Raw genomic sequence first — 21,317 nt, 5'->3', positions numbered from 1 at the left:
AGCACACGGAGTGCAAGTTGCCAGGGTGAGACCCTATAGGATACCTGGGATATCCTCACGGTGTAGACCGCAAACCCAGGGCCTGGTAAAGCGCCTGAGACGACATGGTCGTACGTGTTTAGCCTATTGGCGGCTTGATTACATGTTGAATGTTAAGTCTACATATATTTCCTACTTGTGTGAGTTTTCTTGCTGGGCTTCGGCTCACGGGTGCTCTGTGGTGCAGGTAAGGGCAAGGGAAAAGTGGACCAACCATGAGTACAGAGAGCATGAAGCGGCACGTACATGTTTGGCCTGCCTGGCTGCCACGGCCAGGGGTACCTTGGGAGATGATTGTACTAAACCTATATTTTGTCGTCTTGCCGACTTTAGTTATATTTTTTAGTTGTAAATATTTCTAAACAGTATTTTGGGATCCCAAATATTAAACGCTTTATGATTTTCAGTAAATGGAATTATTTTCTAAGTTTTTGACTCTGTTTATGGTTTAAATACACTTTTGTCTTAAAACCTCGATTAGCGAGTTAAATGCACGATTTAAACTCACTTAGTAACGGCTCTAAGGAAGCAGGGCGTTACAATAGTAAACATCTTGGGTTTCCTAGCATAATGGGAAGGAATAAGACAACGTTACTAGGCTTCCTAAATGAGAGGATTTGAAAAAGAATTCAGAATTGGAGCGACAAACTCTTGTCTAGAGCTGGGAAAGAGGTGCTTATAAAAACAGTGGTTCAAGCTCTCCCTAATTATGCTATGAATATCTTTCTTCTTCCATTATATGTTTGTAAGGATATTGAGAGAATGATGAGTGGATTTTGGTGGAATTCATCTTCTAGTGACATAAGAGGAATTAGTTGGATGATTTAGGATCGCATGAGTGCTCATAAGCATTGTGGTGGAATGAGATTTCAGAACCTAAGGGACTTTAATGTTTCTCTATTGGGCAAGCAAGGGTGGAGACTACTGGAAAGACAAAATTCGTTAGTGAGAAAGATATTCAAGGCTCACTACTTTCGTAATGGAACGTTCTTGAATGCAACACTGGGCTCCAATCCAAGTTTTATATGGAGAAGTATTTGGGAGGCTCAATCTTTGGTTAATAAAGGTGCTAGATGGAGTATTGGGACAGGTGTGAGTGTGAATATACTCAATGACCCTTGGTTGCCAGATTCAAACAACCCTTATGTAGTGTCAACACATCCTAACTTTGCACAAAATAGAGTGGATACATTGATGAGAGTATGAGCTCGACAATGGGATGAGGAAATTCTTGCTGATTTATTTGATAGCAGAGACAGAGAGTTGATTCTTAGTATACCTTTGAATGATTCCGCCCATCAAGATTACTGGCAATGGGTGCGAGAATCTTTAGGTTGTTATACAGTAAAAAATGCTTATAATCTGCTTCAAGAGGAAGGTGGGGGATGACAAATAGAAGACAACTCAGGGTTCTGCACAAGTTATGGAATCTTAAGATATCCCCAAAGGCCAAAATTCTGCTATGGAGAGCAGTGGTGGGGTGTCTCCCAACACTAGTACACCTGCAAACAAAGAACAATGGTTTTGATTTGTGTTGATTCATGTTGTCTAGTATGTAGAATTGTTGCAGAATCTATGCATAGCCTAGTGCTTTGTAATTTTGCAAAAAGTTGTTGAAATATATTTATTGCTAGTGTACAACATGGTATGTTTTCTGACTTTGCATCATGGTTAGTAAGTATTTTTCAGTTAAGGGATAAGGCAGCTTTAGCTGAAGCACGCATGCTTTATTGGGTTCTTTGGAAAGCTCGAAATGATCTGGTGTGGAATTAGAAGGTTTCTTCAGTAAATGAGTTAATATTATCAACAAAAACATGTCTTGATCAAGGGTTAGTTGCCAAGAAAAAGGTCTGGAGCCATCTCTGTTGTTTTCAAAGAGGTGGAGATGGACATGAGCACTGAAACAAGCCAACAAAAAATATGATCAAGGCAAATGTTGATGCCACTACCTTTAATAGTGAAAGAAATTATGGGGTTTGGTGTGTGGCTCGGAATCATGAAGGAAAGGTGATGGAAGCTATAGTCGGATCTAGAGTGGGAAGATTGAAGCTAGTGGAGGCGGAAGCGCTAAGCTGGATCAAATAGAAAGCATGACATTCGGTAATCATTGAAATAGATTGTATCAGTAGTACCGACCATTCATAGCACTAAATAAATTGTTTCAACCTTTGGTTTAGTTATCAATGTGTTTGGTATGAGGTTTGAGTTTGTGGGCGTAGAGAGAGGGTTTAAATTAAGAGAATGTTAAACTCAAATGTTCAAAAGGGGTTAAGATTACCCTTAAATTAAGCTAAAAAATGAGACTCACTTGAAAACATAAACTCGCAAGCCATCAAAAATAAATTTAACAAACATGTGATAGATTTGACATTCCCATTCCCATTCCCATTCCCATTCCCACCAACCTAAAGCCCCATACCAAACACCCCTGAGATTGTAAAGTCATGCTGGATAGTCTATGTAATGCCTCGGATTCCCTAATATGGTTTAGTGGCTGGTTTAGTAGGCCGGGAGGGCCATAACTGTTTAATTATGCCATTAAATGTGTTTATGCATGTTTATGAGAATTATATTATTATATGATGTTAAATGCATGCATGTGGGTCCACATTTGTTTACAGGGGTATGTTGGTAATTTGGCCCGTTGAGGGTATAATTGTATATCTGTTTGTATGTCAATGATATATTGTGAGACCACATTATAATGTGGATTGGTTCGAGTATTTCGGCATGAAACGATCTTTAAATGTGATTTACCGGTTTGGTCATAACAGGTTTAAGCTCGGGGCTCGGGGTGAGTCTCGGGGGTGATTTTAATGATTAGAGCGTTACCGAGGATTTTAGGGTAACGGGTTATGAAATATTGGTGTTTGAGAATATTGAGATTAGCAGGAATTGGGAAGCGTTAATTATGATTAACGGTGTAAGTGGAAAGTACCAATTTTACCCTTGAAATGGTTTTAGAAGCCTTTAATGACTTAAGGGTATTTTAGTCATTTGGAAGGATTTATATTACCCTTTAGTTGGCTGTAGAAGGTTGTAGATTAAAACAGAACAAAAAACAGAGTTGTCTTCTTCCTTCCCGTACATCACTTCCCTTCATTCTTCCTTTGGTATTTTTGAGCTCTAGGCGGGGTTTCAAGCTAGGAAATTCAAGGGCTGGGTTGGTGGACTTGGTTCAGCCATTGAAGAAGGTTAAAATCTGGTTTTGAGGTGAGTTCTAGTCATTGAATTCAGGTTGTGCTATGTTTTTCCCTTTAGTTTTTTAGCTTTTGATTCTTGTTGGAAGTTTGGATTTGAAGAGGTTTTAATTGATGTTTAGTTTGGGTTTTGATGAGAGGGAGTTTGTGGGTGATGTTTAGAGGTTAAATTGAGTGTTTGGAGGAGGTTTTGGGTTGGTTTCAGAGGAAAAACGCAGGGGAGCTTTGCTGGTGCGTTGCTGGTTTTTGGCTGAAATGGGTATTGAGCCGCGGCCCAAGGTTCCTGTCAGGGTTAGGCCGCCTCTGTTTGGGGGCGCGCCGTAGCGCCGCTAGGGCGGGCCGCGGCCCTTAAGGCAATTTTGGCCAGAAACATGTTTTTAGCTTGGGGATTCAAACCTTAGGCCTCGGGGTTGAACCTAGTACCCGGTTGAGTAGTGTTTGGTGTCCCGGAGGCTAGATTTTGGTTTGGGAACCCTCTGTTATCATTTTTATTGATGAATCCTATATTGTGGTTATGATCAGGTGACCGTCAAGGAATCTAAAGGTTGATCGTTCTCAGGGGTCGTTCATATAATAATTCTCACTCGAACCAGAGGTAAGAAAACAGTGTATGGATACAGTTGCACCCTGTATTGGTATAAGACATGCATGGTTTGTTACTGAAGCATGTTGGTTGATATATGTGGACGTGGATTGCATATTAAATGCTAGCGAATGTTGATTACCTGTTTATGGCACTGACTAGTCAGGGACCGACCCTAAGGTCGAGATACATGCATTGAATGACTCTATGGCATTAATGCTGGACCGACCCTAAGGTCGAAGAACTTATAAGCGCTTGCCTGGTCTAAGACCAGATGTTCATAGCCAAGGTATATGACCCCGGTGACTGTTTGTCACATGGCTAAGGGACGCTGCCCATAGTTACGACTCTAGAGTCGAGAGGAAGGTTATGTTGGTGACCCATCACCATGCACCTATCCTGATTAAACTTATGAGAGAACCACTTATCAGTTAAGCCTTGGTGACCCTATCGTCACATGGCTAGAGGGAGCTGTACCCATCTTTTGTGACTTTGGCTATTGTCACCTATCTGTTGTGGACTGATAGTCCTGAATGGTTATTATGATCGTTGTTGATATTATGTCATGCTTTATTGTGTTTTCTTGCTGGGCCTTAGCTCATGGGTGCTATGTGATGCAGGTAAAGGGAAAGAGAAGCTCACCCAACCCTGAGTGGAGAGCTTGGGCGATGTTGTGTACATATTGGGCTGCTTGACCACCACGGTCAGGGAGTTCTCAGAGGGACTAGGGGTTTACCCTATTTTTGCCGCTTAGGCCGGCGGGGACTGTAAATTTAAAACAGTAGCAACTCTTTTGTATTATGAACAACTTATAAATATTTTGAAAGGCTCATGAACAGTTTATTTACTTAATGAAATATATCCTTTCCTTTTACTGGTTTTCACCTTAACCTAATAATAACACTTAGATCACGTTTTTGACCAAAGGACTCGGGTAGCGGGTCAAATTTCTGGTTCACTGTTCACCGTAACTGTTCTGGGGTAGCCAGGGCGTTACAGTCTATGTAATGTTGAAGTATTTTTTGTTTAACATTATGCAAACAAGGTATGTAGCTAGAGAGTATTGTTTTTATGCTGATTGTGTTTATGGAGAGGGTGATATCTCTGCTTAGGGCTGTGCAAAAAATCCAGAAAATCAAAAAAACCGCTTAGACCGACCGACCAAACACCGAAAAAATCAAAACCGATGAAATTGAAAACCGAAAAAGCCGATGCGGCGCAAACCGCCCTTAATTTGGTCGGTTTATAATTCAGTGCCAGAATCGACCTAAGAAACCGACACCGACCGAATATGACATTCTTTTATAAAATTGATTACATATAATATATAATAAATTATATTAATATTATTAATTATTAAGGAAAATGACAACACACTCACACTGCACACACACACGCGCGAGACTCACACTCACTCACTGCACACACAATTCTTTTATAAATTTGATTACACATAATATATAATAAATTATATGTACAAAATTTTAATATGTTACTGTTTGTGCACACACAATTTCTTCACTAAAATTGATTATATATAATATATAATAAATTATATTTTAATGTGTTATTGTTTGTGTTTGTGGAATGTGGATTTTTAAGTTTAGCTACTTTTTTTATTTTTTTGGATGCTAGTTGCTACTATAATATGATTCTCTTAAAAAAAAAAAAAAAAACTCTAATTTGTTTTTAATTTACATTTTGAATACATGGATATAGATTTAAAATGCAAAAAAAAAAAAAAAATTCCAACAATCTTATTTAGTTTTTCTTCAATTTTTTTTAATTTTAAAAAATTCTTAATTCAGTCTGAACCGACCAAACTGCAGTTTAGAATGGTAGATTATTTAAGTAATTTATGTTGATCGGTCAGTTTTTTGGATTGTACCAATCCGAACCAAAAACCAAATTTTGGATTTTGAAGTTATAATTTTTTTTTGAAGTTATAAAAAACTGACTAAATGGATCGTTGCATAGCCCCTATCTCTGCTACTTCGATGTATCTTTTGATGGATGATATTTTCAATTAATTAATAAAGTTTGATATATTTATTCTAAAATAAAATAAAATAAAATGACCATTTGTCAAAAGGAAAAAAAATAAAACCAGTGGCAAAGTTTTTAATTTAAAATGGAATTTGTTTGGGCGGGGTGGGGGTGACTGAGTGACATCATCAGTCTGCTCCAAACTTCTGGGTTGCGTTCGCTCTCCCTCGGACTCGCATAGCCATGACATTACCACTATACTGATATTTTCAATCCTAATATCGAACAATGGCAGTGCTGGACTCGGATTTCACCGCTTCTCTATTTCAGAATCTCAACCTGGAAGATCCATGGCTTCCCCCCACTTCTTGGGACTCCATCCCTTCCGAGAGCGGACCTCGCGACTCTCATTGCAACTCCTTAACTTCTCACTCTTCTTCAACGCCTCATCGTCTCCGCCCTGATTCTTCCGTTTCTGTAGGTTTCTTACTTTCCTCTCTCTAGATCTAGGGCTTTTACTTCGACTCATTGCTGATTTTTTCAATCTGTTGCAGTTGTTAAGCACTCATTTATTTAGGTCTTTAATATTTTTCAATAACTCGAATTGCGATTGTGATGGAATTGTACATTGAATATACAAATTTCTATATACATATATATATAATTATAGAATGCTATATTAGGTGTAATGGGCATTGTAAAGCGGTTGATTTTGTTATGGGATATGTAAAATTCAGTTTGTAAATGTTTTGCGTGGCAGTGAAAATCACAAGTTCAATACAAAGGAAAGATAAGACATAAATAAACTCCTTGAAAAGAGAAGCCCATGAGGAAACCTGTGCCTATTTATTTGCAAAGGAAAAAAGTATCTTCACCTAATAATATCCTCTTGTCCTTTATTAGTTGATCATGCAAAATAACCCAAACAACATAATTTGAGAAAGAGTTGAAACGAAGTTCTTATTTTTTAAGTAGTGTTTCCTTTTTCTGACATTTATGTCAATGGAAATGTGTAATACACATAAAGATACATACTTTATACATTGTACTTCTACAAATGATAAATCAAGGTTAGTACCTTAGATTATGAGAAAACCCGATTTTTTTAGTTTATAATCTGTGTTTTTTTTTTGTTTTGTTTTTGGTAACCCCAACATGCTGCTTGTTTGCATTTGGTAACTTTTTCTCTTAAAATTTTATGATACATTATATTGTCATCAAAGTATGGTTAAACAAGAGCTAAGCTATCTTTTCTTTGCACTTGAATACTACATTTTTCTACACAGGAGGCAAGTATGGTGAGGTTGGCTATGAATGGACTTCAAGGTGTTCAATCAGCCCTTATTAGTATTGAAAAGCTTTCCACTGCCTTTTGTTCTGATCCAGCTGATAGGACCTACCATCAGATACCAAGTTTGTGGAATCGGTCTTCAAGCACTCATGCTCAGGGAAAGATACTGAAATCCATTGGATGCTCAGGTTTCTTAGTATTACTACTCCGTAAATTTGTGGACTATTTTATGAATTCGAATATCCGCGACAATTTTTCGGGTATGAGACAACATGAAAATCCAGAACTAGCAGATATTCAAGATCTTCATGGCTGTAAAGTACAACAGGATGATCACCCTCCTTACAGTCTTGTTAATCATGCATTCTCTGTTGCTGTGGGGAAGATTTTAGAGGGTTACATGTGTGCACTAGATACATTATATGCATCTGTATGTTTGAGAGATTCATCAGAAAGTGGTGAAACACCTTTGGTAGCACCTTCTGGATTAGGATGTCTCACCACGGTGGTTTATTCTAAAATTACTTTGTTGGAGCTGTATTTGCACACAAAAGAACTGAGGAATCAGATTGAAGCTCTTGGGAATATATGCAACCTATCTCCCATAGCTTTTGGCTTCTCAAACTTTTGTTTTGAAGATTTAATTGCTAAAGCAATGCTTGAATTTTGTCGTTTTTTCAGAGGAGGGGATCTTCTTACATATTTGTATGCACAGTTACAGGTCAGTATGCTTTTTTTCTTTTTCGTATATGTACTAACTTCTTAATATTTGCTTGGAAAGTCCATGCTTATCTTTATTTTGTTTTTTTCCCTCTTATGAAACTAATTATACATTTATATTATACTCCTCGCTATTACTTAATGATTCATAACCTTTTCAGGTTTTATAAAATATTTTTAACTTTGATTTTAATTTGCTGACAGATACGGAAAATTAAAGAAACATTATGCACACTAGTCTTCAGTCGAAAGAAAGAAATAATAATGAGAAAAGTTAAGGCAAAAAATAAGGCACTAATAAAGTTTTCTTTTGTTAGGAATGTTCTTAAATCGTCTAGTGTACTATAGGTTTTCTTTCAAGATTATAGTTTCTGCTTTGCTGGTTTTCACTTTTGATCAGCCTGTTCCTATTAGTATTGTTTGCTAATGTAATTTCTAAGAAGTATTTTTGTTTAGGTTGCCGATCCTCCTCATCATGCTGTACTCAAATTTCTCTTTCTTCGTTCATTTGAACCATATTGCGGGTTTATCAGATCATGGATATACAAAGCTGAGATAAGTGATCCTTATGAGGAGTTTGTGGTAGAATATATTGACAACAAACCATCCCAATGGCAGTATAATACTGACTTCCCACTGGCAAGTATTAGGGTAATACTCCTTATTTTAGTTTTAACCTTATGAACTGATACTTTATATTTTATAATTTAATACTTGTGTTGTTTTTAGCATGTTGTCTATATGTTGATTTACATTAAAATTTTCACCTCAGGAACGAGATGGAGTTACTATTCCTTGTTTTCTCAAGGACCACTTGATTCCACTTGTCAGAGCTGGCCAGCAGCTTCAAGTAATAATGAAATTACTAGAATTGTGTACATACGTTGCCTCTAATAACCATTCCTATGAGGATCTTCTTCCTTGTTGGAATGCCTTTTCCAGTATCCATCCATCGAATGCGTGTCCGATAACTTTCAAAAAAGAGAATATAGAAACAACAGTACTTGCCAGAGGCAGCTACTACAAAGGGATGCTTGAAAAACTTGAGTGTCTTCTGACAAAATTAGAGTTCAAATATCAACAGGTTAAATGTAAACTCTTGTTTACTAATTTTTATGTTATGATATATTTTGAATTACTTTTTCATATGCAACCAAAGTCTTACTTTTGCCTTCTCTTGTGAATTTCGTTTTATTAGCTGGTTTTTTGATAGACCAAACCTGCCAAACAGAAACCAGTACACAACAAAGAATAGCACAGTAGAGAAAAAATAGAATAAAATCAAGGTTTGTATTGAACACTAGGATTTTGAGAGCCTAGCCTCTCCCCCAAATGGGTTACACTTCACCAAACTCTTCACACCCCCTCACTGACCCACTTCCGAACTTATATTCTCTGCCCTATTCAATTACCGTGTACCCTCCCACATAATCAACTAACTCACGTAACAACCAATATACCCCCTGCCTAATTATCCTGTGTTGACACCCCATCCTTACCCTTCCTATTCCTCCTAGCATATACAAACGTCACTGGAGGCCTATCAATACCGCCCGCCAAGAGTCTCACCTTGTCCTCAAGGTGAAAGTCTAGAAATTGCTCTTGTATAACACTGAAATCTTCCCAAGTTGCCTCGAACTTTGGTAGGTTTGCCCATTTGATGAGTGCCTGTGGAGCTGTCTTGTGTGTACCTGGCCTAATACCCAACACTTCCTGTGGTTCCAATAGCCATTCGAACTCCGCTGTCAGCCCAGATGGCTGTTTTGATGCTTGCTGCTGTGGTCCCAGCGCCAGTCTCAGCATAGAATCTTGAAAGACGAGATGGATTGTTGTCCCTGATGGCAGCTGAAGTTTATACGCAGCCATTCCCACTCTAGCTGTAATAGGAAAAGGACCGAAAAACCTGGGTGCTAGCTTCTCATTAAGCCTTTTTGCTACTGTCCTCTGACGATAAGGCCTAAGTTTAATATAAACCAGGTCTCCCATGTTGTACTGAACATCCGTCCTCTTTCTATCCGCTTGATTCTTCATTCTCTGCTGAGCTCGCTGTAAGTTTTGCTTCAGCAGACCCAAAATTTCGTCCCTTTCCTTCAAATTCTGCTCTACAGCTGAGACGATGGTGTTATTATGTTCAAAATGCAGTAGTGGGTGGTGGATCTTGATGGTAGACAGCTCTGAATGGAGTCATTCCTGCTAACGAGTGATATGTGGTATTATACCAATATTCGGCCCATGGCAGCCACTTCGCCCACTGGTTAGGCTTCAAACTTACAAAACATCGCAAGTATGTTTCCAAACAGCAGTTCACTACTTTCGTTTGGCCATCCGACTGCGGGTGATATGCTGTGCTTTGCTTCAATGACGTGCCTTGCAAACGAAAAAGTTCTTTCCAAAATTGGTTGAGAAAAATTGTCCTTATCGGATACTATTGAACGAGGTACTCCATGTAATTTGACAACTTTGCGGACGAAGTTAGCAACCACTGTCACCGCTGTAAATGGGTGTCTCAAGGGTACAAAATGTCCATATTTACTCGGCCTGTCAACCACAACCAGTATAGAATCAAATCCATGTGATAGCGGCAGCCCCTCAATGAAATCCATTGAGATATCCTCCCAAATCTGTTCTGATATCGGTAGGGGCTGTAATAACCCGCTGGAGTTTGAGCTATATATTTGTTTTGTTGGCATACGGTAAAAAATGATATGTGTATATTAATTTTATTATTATTATTCTTGTTATTAGTTGTTAGAATAGGTCTGCCTGGAAAAGTGGCTCAGTTGTAACAACCCTAGGTTTAAGGAATATTAACGTTAAAGGCTTATTATATAGTTATTTAAAGGAGCTCTTCAGTTTGTATTATTAAGTTAAGTGAATAAAAAAGATATCTTTTTCTCTCACTGATTTCATGGTATCAGAGCGTAATCTGGGCCAATCAATAATCTGAAGAAAAAAAAAAACCAATCATGGCAAAAACTTCTTTTGAAACAACTGAAGGAGGTTCAGAGGTTTCATCACAAGCCACCTTCACTCAACCAGCAGCTCCAGCACCATTAAGTGCTGATCTTTCTTCTCTTCAAATCACCTCCCATAAACTCAATGGCAGAAATTTCCTTCAATGGTCACAATCTGTGACACTACCTTCGTGGCAAAGGAAAGCTGGGCTATCTCACTGGAAAGACTACAACTCTTGCTTAATCAGATCCAACCTATCAGCAATGGGAGTCAGAAAATTCAATAGTTATGGCCTGGCTGATCAACTCAATGGAAAATGACATTGGCCGGACTTATCTCTTCTTACCTTCTGCTGCCGAGTTATGGACAGCAGTGAAAGAGACCTACTCAGACCTTGGAAATTCAGCCCAGATTTTTGAGATAAAGTCTCATCTCCGTGATCAAAAACAAGGCAATCTTACTGTTATAGAATATTATAATATTCTGTGTAATTTATGGCAGGAATTGGATTTATTCTATTATCATGAGTGGCATTGCACTGAAGATGCCATCAAATTTAAAAAGATGCTGGAAAAGGAACATGTTTTTGATTTTTTACAAGGTTTACACAATAGTTTGGATGAGGTCCGAGGTCGAATTCTTGGTAAGGATCCTTTACCTTCATTACGAGAATCATTTGCTGAAGTTCGTAGAGAAGAAAGTCGACGATGAGTGATGCTAGGGGCTGTCAAAGAACCAGAAGCTGAGGTATTCGTTTTTGCTGCGCAACATGGAGAAAATCAAGCTGATCCTAAAGGTGCTCGGCGTGGGGATCGACCATGGTGTGACCATTGCAAGAAGAAAGGCCATACTCGTGAAACCTGCTGGAAAGTGCATGGCAAACCAGACAATTGGAAGCTATCCCGTCCCACTGAAAATCGTGGCTTTGCTGCTGGAATTGAGCCAACCAACATGACTTTCACCCCAGAACAGTTTGAGCAACTTCAAAGACTTCTTAACTCATCTAAAAAATCTGAAACAGGTGCTCAACAACCTATTCCGTCAACTTGCGCTGTGGTTCAATCAGGTATTTCCCCTACTGTTTTGAGTGTCAAAAATTCAATCCCAACTCTTGGATAGTCGACTCAGGCACCTCAGACCATATGACTGGTACCTCCAGTATTTTTGATTCAGACACTCCTTGTTCAGGTAACTATAAAGTAAGGATAGCAGATGGAACCTTGTCCTCTGTAGCTGGGACAGGTTCTATAAAATTATCTCAGTCTCTTACTCGTAAATCAGATCTCCATGTTCCCATTCTGTCTTGCAATCTCATTTCCATTAGTAAATTAACTAATGATCAAGGATGTGTGGCTAAATTCTCTCCTATTTGTTGTGAATTTTAGGATCTCTCGGGGAAGATGATTGGGAGTGCGAAGGAATGTGAGGGGCTGTACTTTTTTGAAGATGAGATGCGCATGTTTGGAAAAGCTCAAATCAGTTCTTATGATTCCTCTTCTAGTTCTAGGGACTCTTCTGTTAAAAAAATAATGATGTGGCACTGTAGGCTTGGCCATCCTAGTTTTCCTTTCCTTAAGCACTTATTTCCATTACTATTTAAAAATAAAGATTTGAACTCTTTTCATTGTGATTCATGTCAACTTGCAAAACACACTCGTTTACCCTTTAAATCTCGACCCTATACAACCTCTACTCCATTTGCCTTAATTCATAGTGACTTGTGGAGACCATCTAAAATTAATAATCTAACCAAAACAAAATGGTTCATTACTTTCATGGATGATCATTCTAGGGTTTGCTGGGTTTATTTATTTAAAGAAAAATCTGATGCTGAATCTACTTTCAAAATTTTTCATTCAATATGATTAAAACTCAATTCCACACTGATATTCAAATTATACGCACTGATAATGGAATAGAGTATTTTAATGAAATATTGAATGATTATCTTACAAAAAATGGCATTATTCATCAAAGTTCTTGCATTGATCCCCCCCAACAAAATGGGATGACTGAGCGTAAGAATCGTCATCTTTTAGAGGTTGCTAGGTCCATTATGTTCCAAACAAATGTTCCTAAATTTTTTTGGAGAGAAGCCATTTAACAACATCTTATTTAATTAATAGGATGCCATCAAAAGTGTTAAATTTTAAAACTCCACTCACTGTTTTATGCAGTTCCTATCCTCAAACTAGACTAATAGGGTCTGAATTACCAGCCAAAATATTTGGTTGCGTTTCCTTTGTTCATATACCACGTTCTTAATGTGGGAAATTAGAGCCCAGGGCTGTTCGCTGCATTTTCTTGGGCTATTCCTCAACTAAAAAAGGATATAAGTGCTACAATCCTACCACCAGGCATTTTTATGTTTCTCACGATGTCACATTTTTTGAAACACAACCTTACTATCAAAATACTTCTCTTCAAGAGGACAATTTTGATGAGGCTCATTTTTGGGAAACACCTCTGCCTATTCCTACTTATCCTACTCCAAATCTGCCTTTTGATATTCATAACTCGCATGCTGAAATAAAAGCTCCTCAAGACAAATCCAAAGAATTACATGTCTACACTCACAAGCATAAATCTTCCACAGTACAGCCACTCACAGCAAGCTAACCAATCATCTAAACCAAGAGAGCCTGAGCATTTGTCAAGAGAAATTCCACATAAAGAATCAGGTACTTCTGTTACTACACCTTCTCTTATTTATGAAAATAGTGGCTTTATGCCTATCACAAACGAAGACATGGAGGACCTGCCTATAGCCAAACGAAAAGGAGTTCGAAGCTGTACACAACATCCCATACATAAATTCATAATTCATGTCATATGGAAAGCTGACGAAGCACTACAAAGCTTTTGCAATAGGTTTGGATAAGATTACCATTCCTAGTACCATTTATGAAGCACTGAGGTCCAAAGAATGGAAAGAGGCAGTATATGCAGAGATGGATGCATTGACGAAGAATGGTATATGGGAGCTTGTGACATGACCGAAGGATATCAAAACAGTAAGTTCTAAATGGGTGTTCTTTGTAAAATATCAGGCTGATGAGAGTATTGACCGCTTTAAGGCGCGACTAGTGGCACATGGCTTTACTCAAACATATGGTGTTGATTATATGGAGACATTTGCTCCCGTTGCAAAGCTCAACACAGTAAGAGTTCTCGTCTCTTGCAACTAATCTTGATTGGCCACTCTATCAACCAGATATTAAAAATGCCTTCTTATATGGGAATCTTGAAGAGGAAGTTTACATGACTATACCACTAGGATTTAGTACTGAACTAAATGCTGGAAAAGTATGTAAACTAAAGAAGTCACTCTATGGGTTGAAGCAATCACCTAGAGCTTGGTTCGATAGGCTTGGGAAGGTAGTCCAGAAATGTGGTTATAAGCAGGGGCAGACAGATCACACCTTGTTCTTCAAAAGGTCTAAACATGGACAGTTGGCTGTTCTAATCCTCTATGTGGATGACATCATCTTGACTAGAAATGACAGCCACGAGTTATAAGCGATCAAGAAAGAATTAGCAAGAGAATTTGAAGTTAAAGATCTGGGCAAGCTACGATATTTCTTGGGTATGGAAGTGGCTAGAACAAGTAAAGGTATTTCCGTCTCACAAAGGAAATACACTCTAGATTTGCTAAAGGAAACCAGAATGCTTGGTAGTAAGCCTGCTGCTACACCTGTGGAAGTGAATCACAAGTTCAACCAAAATAAAGAATATGCTCCAGTAGACAAAGAACAATACCAAAGGTTAGTAGGAAGACTGATCTATCTCTCACACACTGGGCCAGATATAGCCTTTGCAGTCAGTCGTGTAAGTCAGTTTATGCATTCTCCTAATGAGGAACATCTGCTGGCAGTGAACAGATGCCTTCGATACTTGAAGATGACTCCTGGAAAAGGATTATTTTTTGGTAAAGGGGAGAATAGAACAGTTGAGATTTTCACTGACGCTGATTGGGCTGGTTGCACTAAAGACAGGAGGTCCACAACAGGTTATTGTTCGATGGTCTGGGGTAACTGGGTAACTTGGAGAAGTAAAAAACAGAGTGTTGTGGCTAGAAGTAGTGCAGAAGTTGAATTAAGGGCGTTGGCACAAGGCACATGCGAGCTACTATGGATAAAAAGAGTACTAACAGAGCTAGGAATGGAGACCCAACTACCAATGAAGTTGTACAGTGACAACAAAGCTGCTATAAGCATGGCTCATAACCCTATTCATCATGATCGAACGAAGCACATAGAGATTGATAGACATTTCATCAACGAGAAGATGGAGAATGGAATAATCTGTATTGTGTTTGTGCCTACTAAACAACAAACAACTGATGTACTCACCAAAGGGCTGACTCAACAAAAGTTTGACAATTTTTTAAGCAAGTTGGGCATGATAAATATCTACACACCAACTTGAGGGAGAGTGTTAAAAATGATACGTGTATATTAATTTTATTATTATTATTCTTGTTATTAGTTGTTAGAATAGGTCTGCCTGGAAAAGTGGCTCAGTTGTAACAACCCTTGGTTTAAGGAATATTAACGTTAAAGGCTTATTGTATAGTTATTTAAAGGAGCTCTTCAGTTTGTATTATTAAGTTAAGTGAATAAAAAAGATATCTTCTTTTTCTCTCACTGATTTCACATACACTACATTCAGCGACGAATTTCTGCACATCTTTCCTCATTCTCGGCCAATATAGATCGGTTGCCACCCTCTGAAAAGTTCTAAAGACGCCTGGATGTCCTCCTAAGTTACTGCCATGGTACTCTTGCAACAATATTGGGATAAAGGGTGAGGTGGCTGGCAACACTAAACGACCCCTGAATTTTAGGCACTTTGCACCATTGAGTAACCCCCACAATCATGCCCTTTTTCCAATTCTTTAACCACCCTAGACAAAGTTGGATTTGAAGCAATATGTGATTGTAAGTCTGGAATCGATAGCACATTCGGAACTGAGATAACAGCCAAGGAAATTTCCCCATGCACACGAGATAATGCGTCCGCTGCCTTGTTTTCTAGTCCCGGCCTATATTGCATCTCGAAATCGTATCCCAATATTTTTGTTAACCATTTCTGATGCTCCGTGCCATTAACCGCTGCTCCAACAAATATTTTAAGCTTCATTGATCCGTTCTTACCAAGAACTTCCTCCCCAACAAATAGGGTCGCCATTTCTGAATTGCCAAAACTATAGCCATCAACTCCCGCTTGTAAATCGATTTCAACCTTGCACGAGGTGATAGTACATGGCTAAAGTAGGCAATCAGTCGCTGCCCTTGCATTAGAATAGCCCCCAAACCTGATCCTGATGCGTCTGCCTCTTGAACAAATTGGGATGAAAAATCAGGGAGGGCTAACACCGTTACTGTACACATCGCCTTCTTTAGCCTGTCAAATGCTTCCCGCGCCTCCGGAGTCCAACCAAATGCATCTTTCTTGAGTTGGTCGGTGAGTGGCCTAGCTATATTCCCATATCCCCTAACAAACTTTCTGTAATAACCCATCAACCCCAAAAACCCTCTCAGCTCCTTGATCGACTTTGGTGTAGGCCACTTAACCATTGCCTCTAACTTGGGTCCGTTGCCACTCCTTGGGCTAAAATCACATGGCCGAGATACTCAATCCGTGTTTGTGCAAACAAACATTTTTTTTATTAGCATATATCTGGTGTTGTTGAAATTTCTCTAACACAAGCCTCAAATGATTCACATGTTACTCCAACGAGTGGCTATAGACTAGAATATCATCAAAGAATACTAATGCAAATTTCCTCAAGAATTCTCTAAATACTTCATTCATCAAATCTTGGAACGTGGTTGGTGCGTTGGTGAGGCCAAAGGGCATGACAGGAAATTCATAATGGCCCTCATGTGTTCAGAAGGCCGTTTCGTCGACATCCCTTGCAGCCACCCTAATTTGGTGATATCCTGGCTTCAAGTCCAGCTTGGAAAACACTTGAGCACCATGTAGCTCATCCAATAACTCATCAATCACCGGAATAGGGAACTTATCCGCCACAGTCTCCCTATTGAGTGCCCTATAATCCACGCAAAATCTCCAACTTCCATTCTTCTTCCTAACCAATAACACCGAGCTTGAAAAAGGGCTAGAGCTAGGCCAAATGATCCCTGCTTGCAACATTTCCACCACTAATTTCTCTATCTCGTCCTTTTGAACTTGGGCATATCGAAAATGACGCACTGAGATTGGGCTCGCTCCTTATCGTAGGTTAATGGTGTGCTCTCGGATTCGGCTTGGTGGTAACCCTGATGGCATAGAAAACACTGAATCAAACTTTTGCAGCAGATCAGCGACTACTGCCGGAATAGCGCCTGAAGCCTCTGCTTCCTCGGCTTGGAGGTTGGCCAAGTGCACCCAAAACCCCACACCATCATGTTCCACTGTGTGTATCATTGCCTTAAGGGATATTGGAGATTTACAAAGGCTTGGGTCACCCTGTAAAGTCACCCATACCCTTGCCATCTCAAATTTCATCACCATAGTCCTCCAATTGACTTGCATATTTCCCAAAGTCTCCAACCATTTAATGCCCAGAATTACATCGGCTCCCCCAAGCTCCAAGGGCAAAAAATCTGTGACTACCCGCAAGGCTCTTAAATCCAATTCCACCTGAGCACAAATTCCTTCTGTCCTTACTTTCCCACCCGTACCCAAGAGAATTCCATAACAAGTTGTAGGAGTAATAGGGGTACCTGTTGCTGTAACCACGTCCATAGAGATGAAATTATGTGTAGCTCCGCTGTCGATCAACACCGTAACCGGCTGCTGTCCAATCTGCCCAGCCAACTTCATAGTGTGAGCTGAAGAAATACCTACTAACAAGTTTAACGAGAGTGTTGCGAGTGTCTCCTTCGTGCCCATTGCCTCCTCGGAATCGGGTGTCAAAGGTGGTGAGTCCGCCAAAGATGGAGTTTCTTCTTCGTCCATGGTTAGCATGACTTGTAAGAATTTCTGCTCACACTCATGCCCACGGTGGAATTTTTTGTCGCATTTAAAGCAGACTCCTCTAGCTTTTTTGTCTTGGTATTCAGCCTCCGACAAGCGATTGAAAGCTGGTGGCCTAATCGCTTTTCCAGAGTTGGAAGGAGGGGTCACCGTCGCCTGTGTGACCGAAGCTGGAGAAGGAGGAATCGTCTTGGTAAAGAATGGGTGCACCACTGCCCTGGGAGGAGTAATTGGGCTGAGAATGGGTCGGGTAGAAACAGGTTTTGGTGCCTAGCCTGTGGTGAATAAGTGATGGCCCTCTTCAATTCTTTGGGCCGTCTCCATAATTTGGGCTAGGCCTGTGGGTTGGAGTATGTGTAGAGCCCCTTTGATATCTTCCTTCAATCCTTTCACGAAGCTAGCTTCCAAGATATGCGCCGGCACGTCGGGAACTCGTGAAGCCAGAGCCTCCCACCTCAAGCGATAATCCTTCAGTGTGGTTAGCTGACTAACCGACATGAACTCTTCGAAAATCGACCCAATCGGAGCTGCGCGGAATCGTAGAATCAACAATTGCTTCAATGTTGCCCACGATGTAATCGGCCTTCTCTGAGTCTCCCACTGAAACCATGTAAGGGCATCTCCGTCTAAGCCGACGATGGCCGTCTCTAACATCAATGGCTCAGACATCTTGGTCAACAAAAAATACCTCTTTGCCCTATATATCCATCCGTCTGGGTTGTCACCTGAAAACAGGGGTAGCTCCATCCGCGAAGGACGATAGTCCTGACCGTACGTCGAGGCTGCATAGTACAAATCTGGTTGAACGGCAGCCGGTGGTCGAAGCTGCTCGGAAGCTGGGGCCTGGGACGAATTCTAATGCACGATCAGAGATATTGAAACAAAATTCTGTGAAAATTCACCATCAACCACCCTTCGTTGTCGATCGGCACTAGCCGCGGTACCCTCAGTGGTTGCCTTCCCCGAAGCTTGCAGTAAGGTTGCCGGATGAGTTACTAGGTAATCCATCTTCTTCTCCATGGCCGACAACCTCTGAACTTCCAACTTCAGTGACTCGGCCTCTTTGGGCAGTTGTTGGAATTTTGATCGGATGTCCGATATCCCTTTCTACAGCTCCGACTGAACTGCCTCTAATTTCTCATCCCACATCTCCATCTGAAATTGTGGCTTCGGTCCCATTGTGGACAAAGCTCTAATACCAATTTGATAGACCAAACTTGCCAAACAGAAACCAGTACACAACAAAGAATAGCACAGTAGAGAAAAAATGGAATAAAATCAAGGTTTGTATTGAACACTAGGATTTTGAGAGCCTAGCCTCTCCCCCAAATGGGTTACACTTCACGAAACTCTTCACACCCCCTCATTGACCCACTCCCGAGCTTATCTTCTCTGCCTACTCAATTACCGTGTACCCTCCCACATAATCAACTAACTCACGTAACAACCAATATACCCCCTGCCTAATTATCGTGTGCTGACACCCCATCCTTACCCTTCCTATTCCTCCTAGCATATACAAACGTCACTGGAGGCCTATCATTTTCATGTTCTGTACTACTATGGTTCAGTCATGATTCCTTATCTCTGTATTAGACTTTTATTATAATACAAAGTTTTGTTTTTCTCTTAGAACAAAAAAAAAAAAAAAACAAAAACAAAGAAAACCTAAAGATTTTCTTTTGCTTTGTAGACTTTTTTCTTGTCTTCACATCTTATTTGTAGATGTGATGATTTGAATAAAGCTTTGACTTGGTTAACGTATGATTCATTTGCTGATTTTTTATATGTAATATGTAACTACTTTACTTATTCTTCACCCCTTTTGTAACACATGGTTATTGAAAGTCTTTCCTTTCTGATGTGCTCCTATACTTGAGACATATTGATTTTATCTGAAAATGGTAGGCCAACTAATTCATTTTTTAAGAATGATGTGTCACCGTACTTGACCATGAATGTGTCCTAGGTCATAACCATGCTTTTGGCCATCTAACTTATGTTCCTTATTCTGATGAGGTTGGTAGGGATTAAGGGGAAGCTTCTGTTCTTGAACTTCTTTCACTCTGGTTGGCTGCAGTGCTACATATTGATTATTTGATGCCTTTCTTATCCTCACACAAATATTCTCAATTTTTAGGTAGTTTCGCATGGCACAGTCCCCAAGGGCTTTGGTGATGGCAGGATGAGGTCAAATGCCCCAGTTTCCTTCACGATGGGTAAAAGTTTAATGGTTCCTTCAGCAGAATATAAAAGGGTGTTAAATGTGTAATCTCTCTCTCCTTCTTCCTCTATATATGTATTTTCATTCCTGCATTTGATTATAATTGCAGAAACTTGTGTCTTTTTTTTCCCTACCTATTTTCTGTTTTTAAAAAAAGTTGTCATTATGTAGTAATGAGTTCTCTAACTCTCAGGGATAGGGATGATGTGGATTCTGATGACTCAGGTACAATAGATGATTTGTCTTATGTAGCTAATACATATGAATCATCTGAATGTTCAGCTTCAAATGATGAAGAGAAAATTGTGTCTGATCAGCTGAATGAACTTTCCGATCAAAGGGTTGGGCTTGAAGAGAAATACTTCTCTGGGTTAAGCTTCTCTGTAACTCATCCCTTTAATAATTTTGTGGAAAAGTCTTGTGAATGTGAGGAATCACATCATATTGAAAGTGATGCAGATGGACTTTTTGAAAGAGATGTACTATACCATCACTGGAAGCTTTCAGATCAAATTTCTGGGGCCATTGAATCACAAGAACCAAATTGGGCATGCAAATCTATCAATGAGTATTTAGATCAATTACCTGATAATAATTGGTTAGGTCTTTTGAAAAGTTCTGTCAACGTTGAAGGAAATTCTGGAGGTAATTCAAGGTCAAATCTGCAGGACTGTGATCCAAGGATGAGTATGATAGGAACCACTGAGAAAGGTATCTCTTATTGTAGAAAAATGATTATCATGAACGATGCTTTTTCTGAGGAGTTGTTTGGCAAGGATGGACAAGAGAACAACATAAACAATTCAACTTTAGTTACCTTGAAAGACTGGAAGGTTAACTCACACAACAGTTTACTTAGCACAAACCCAATGTTAACGAAATCCACTTTTCTAAAATTGCAAACTGATCCTGGAGAGGGAGATGGCACACGCTATGGCAAAGCTTTACCTTTTTTCGACTTTTCTTCAGTGGAAGATTCTTGTAACCGATGCTTAGAAAGCTTTTCTGCAAGACTTTCAGACCCTGGTGCTTCAGCCACTAGTAATAAGAGTGATCTTCATGATGAGCATTGCGATCAAGATATGTTGTTGGTTAAACGCAAAATCAGCAATGGTAATTCACTTTTGGAAGTGAAGGACTGCAATCAAGAAGATACTGCATCAACACTTGACTCCGGAGGAAGTAGTTGGGAAAGGTTACTTGGTAGATCCTGTAACACTGTTAATAATGGTGTTAGAGACCACATAGAGAGTTCGTTAGCCAAATTTGACATACCGCTTGACTTTATCATTGACAAATGCCTTCTGCAGGAAATTATGCTTCAGTATCCTTATC

At 39.6% G+C, this 21,317-nt stretch overlaps 1 protein-coding gene across 2 annotated transcripts in view; it reads left to right on the top strand.

The window, feature by feature from the left end:
* The first annotated feature begins 5,933 nt into the window (after positions 1-5,933).
* LOC133788811 (uncharacterized) overlaps positions 5,934-21,317 on the top strand; it is a 40,523-nt gene continuing 25,139 nt past the window's right edge. The window contains exons 1-6 of one of the 2 annotated variants that reach the window (XM_062226413.1): positions 5,934-6,285; positions 7,095-7,820; positions 8,276-8,470; positions 8,592-8,903; positions 19,899-20,026; positions 20,182-21,306. In XM_062226413.1, the coding sequence (XP_062082397.1) occupies positions 6,097-6,285; positions 7,095-7,820; positions 8,276-8,470; positions 8,592-8,903; positions 19,899-20,026; positions 20,182-21,306 (2,675 nt within the window). In that variant the 5' untranslated portion in view covers positions 5,934-6,096. Of the gene's footprint in view, positions 6,286-7,094; positions 7,821-8,275; positions 8,471-8,591; positions 8,904-19,898; positions 20,027-20,175; positions 21,307-21,317 lie in introns of both variants that reach the window. The other variant, XM_062226412.1, reaches the window with a different exon arrangement.

Source organism: Humulus lupulus, chromosome 7 (assembly GCF_963169125.1).
Source record: "Humulus lupulus chromosome 7, drHumLupu1.1, whole genome shotgun sequence".
NCBI classification, from domain to species: Eukaryota; Viridiplantae; Streptophyta; class Magnoliopsida; order Rosales; family Cannabaceae; genus Humulus; species Humulus lupulus.
Note: the sequence above shows the minus strand (reverse complement) of the source record. Positions and strands in the feature narration are given on the sequence as shown.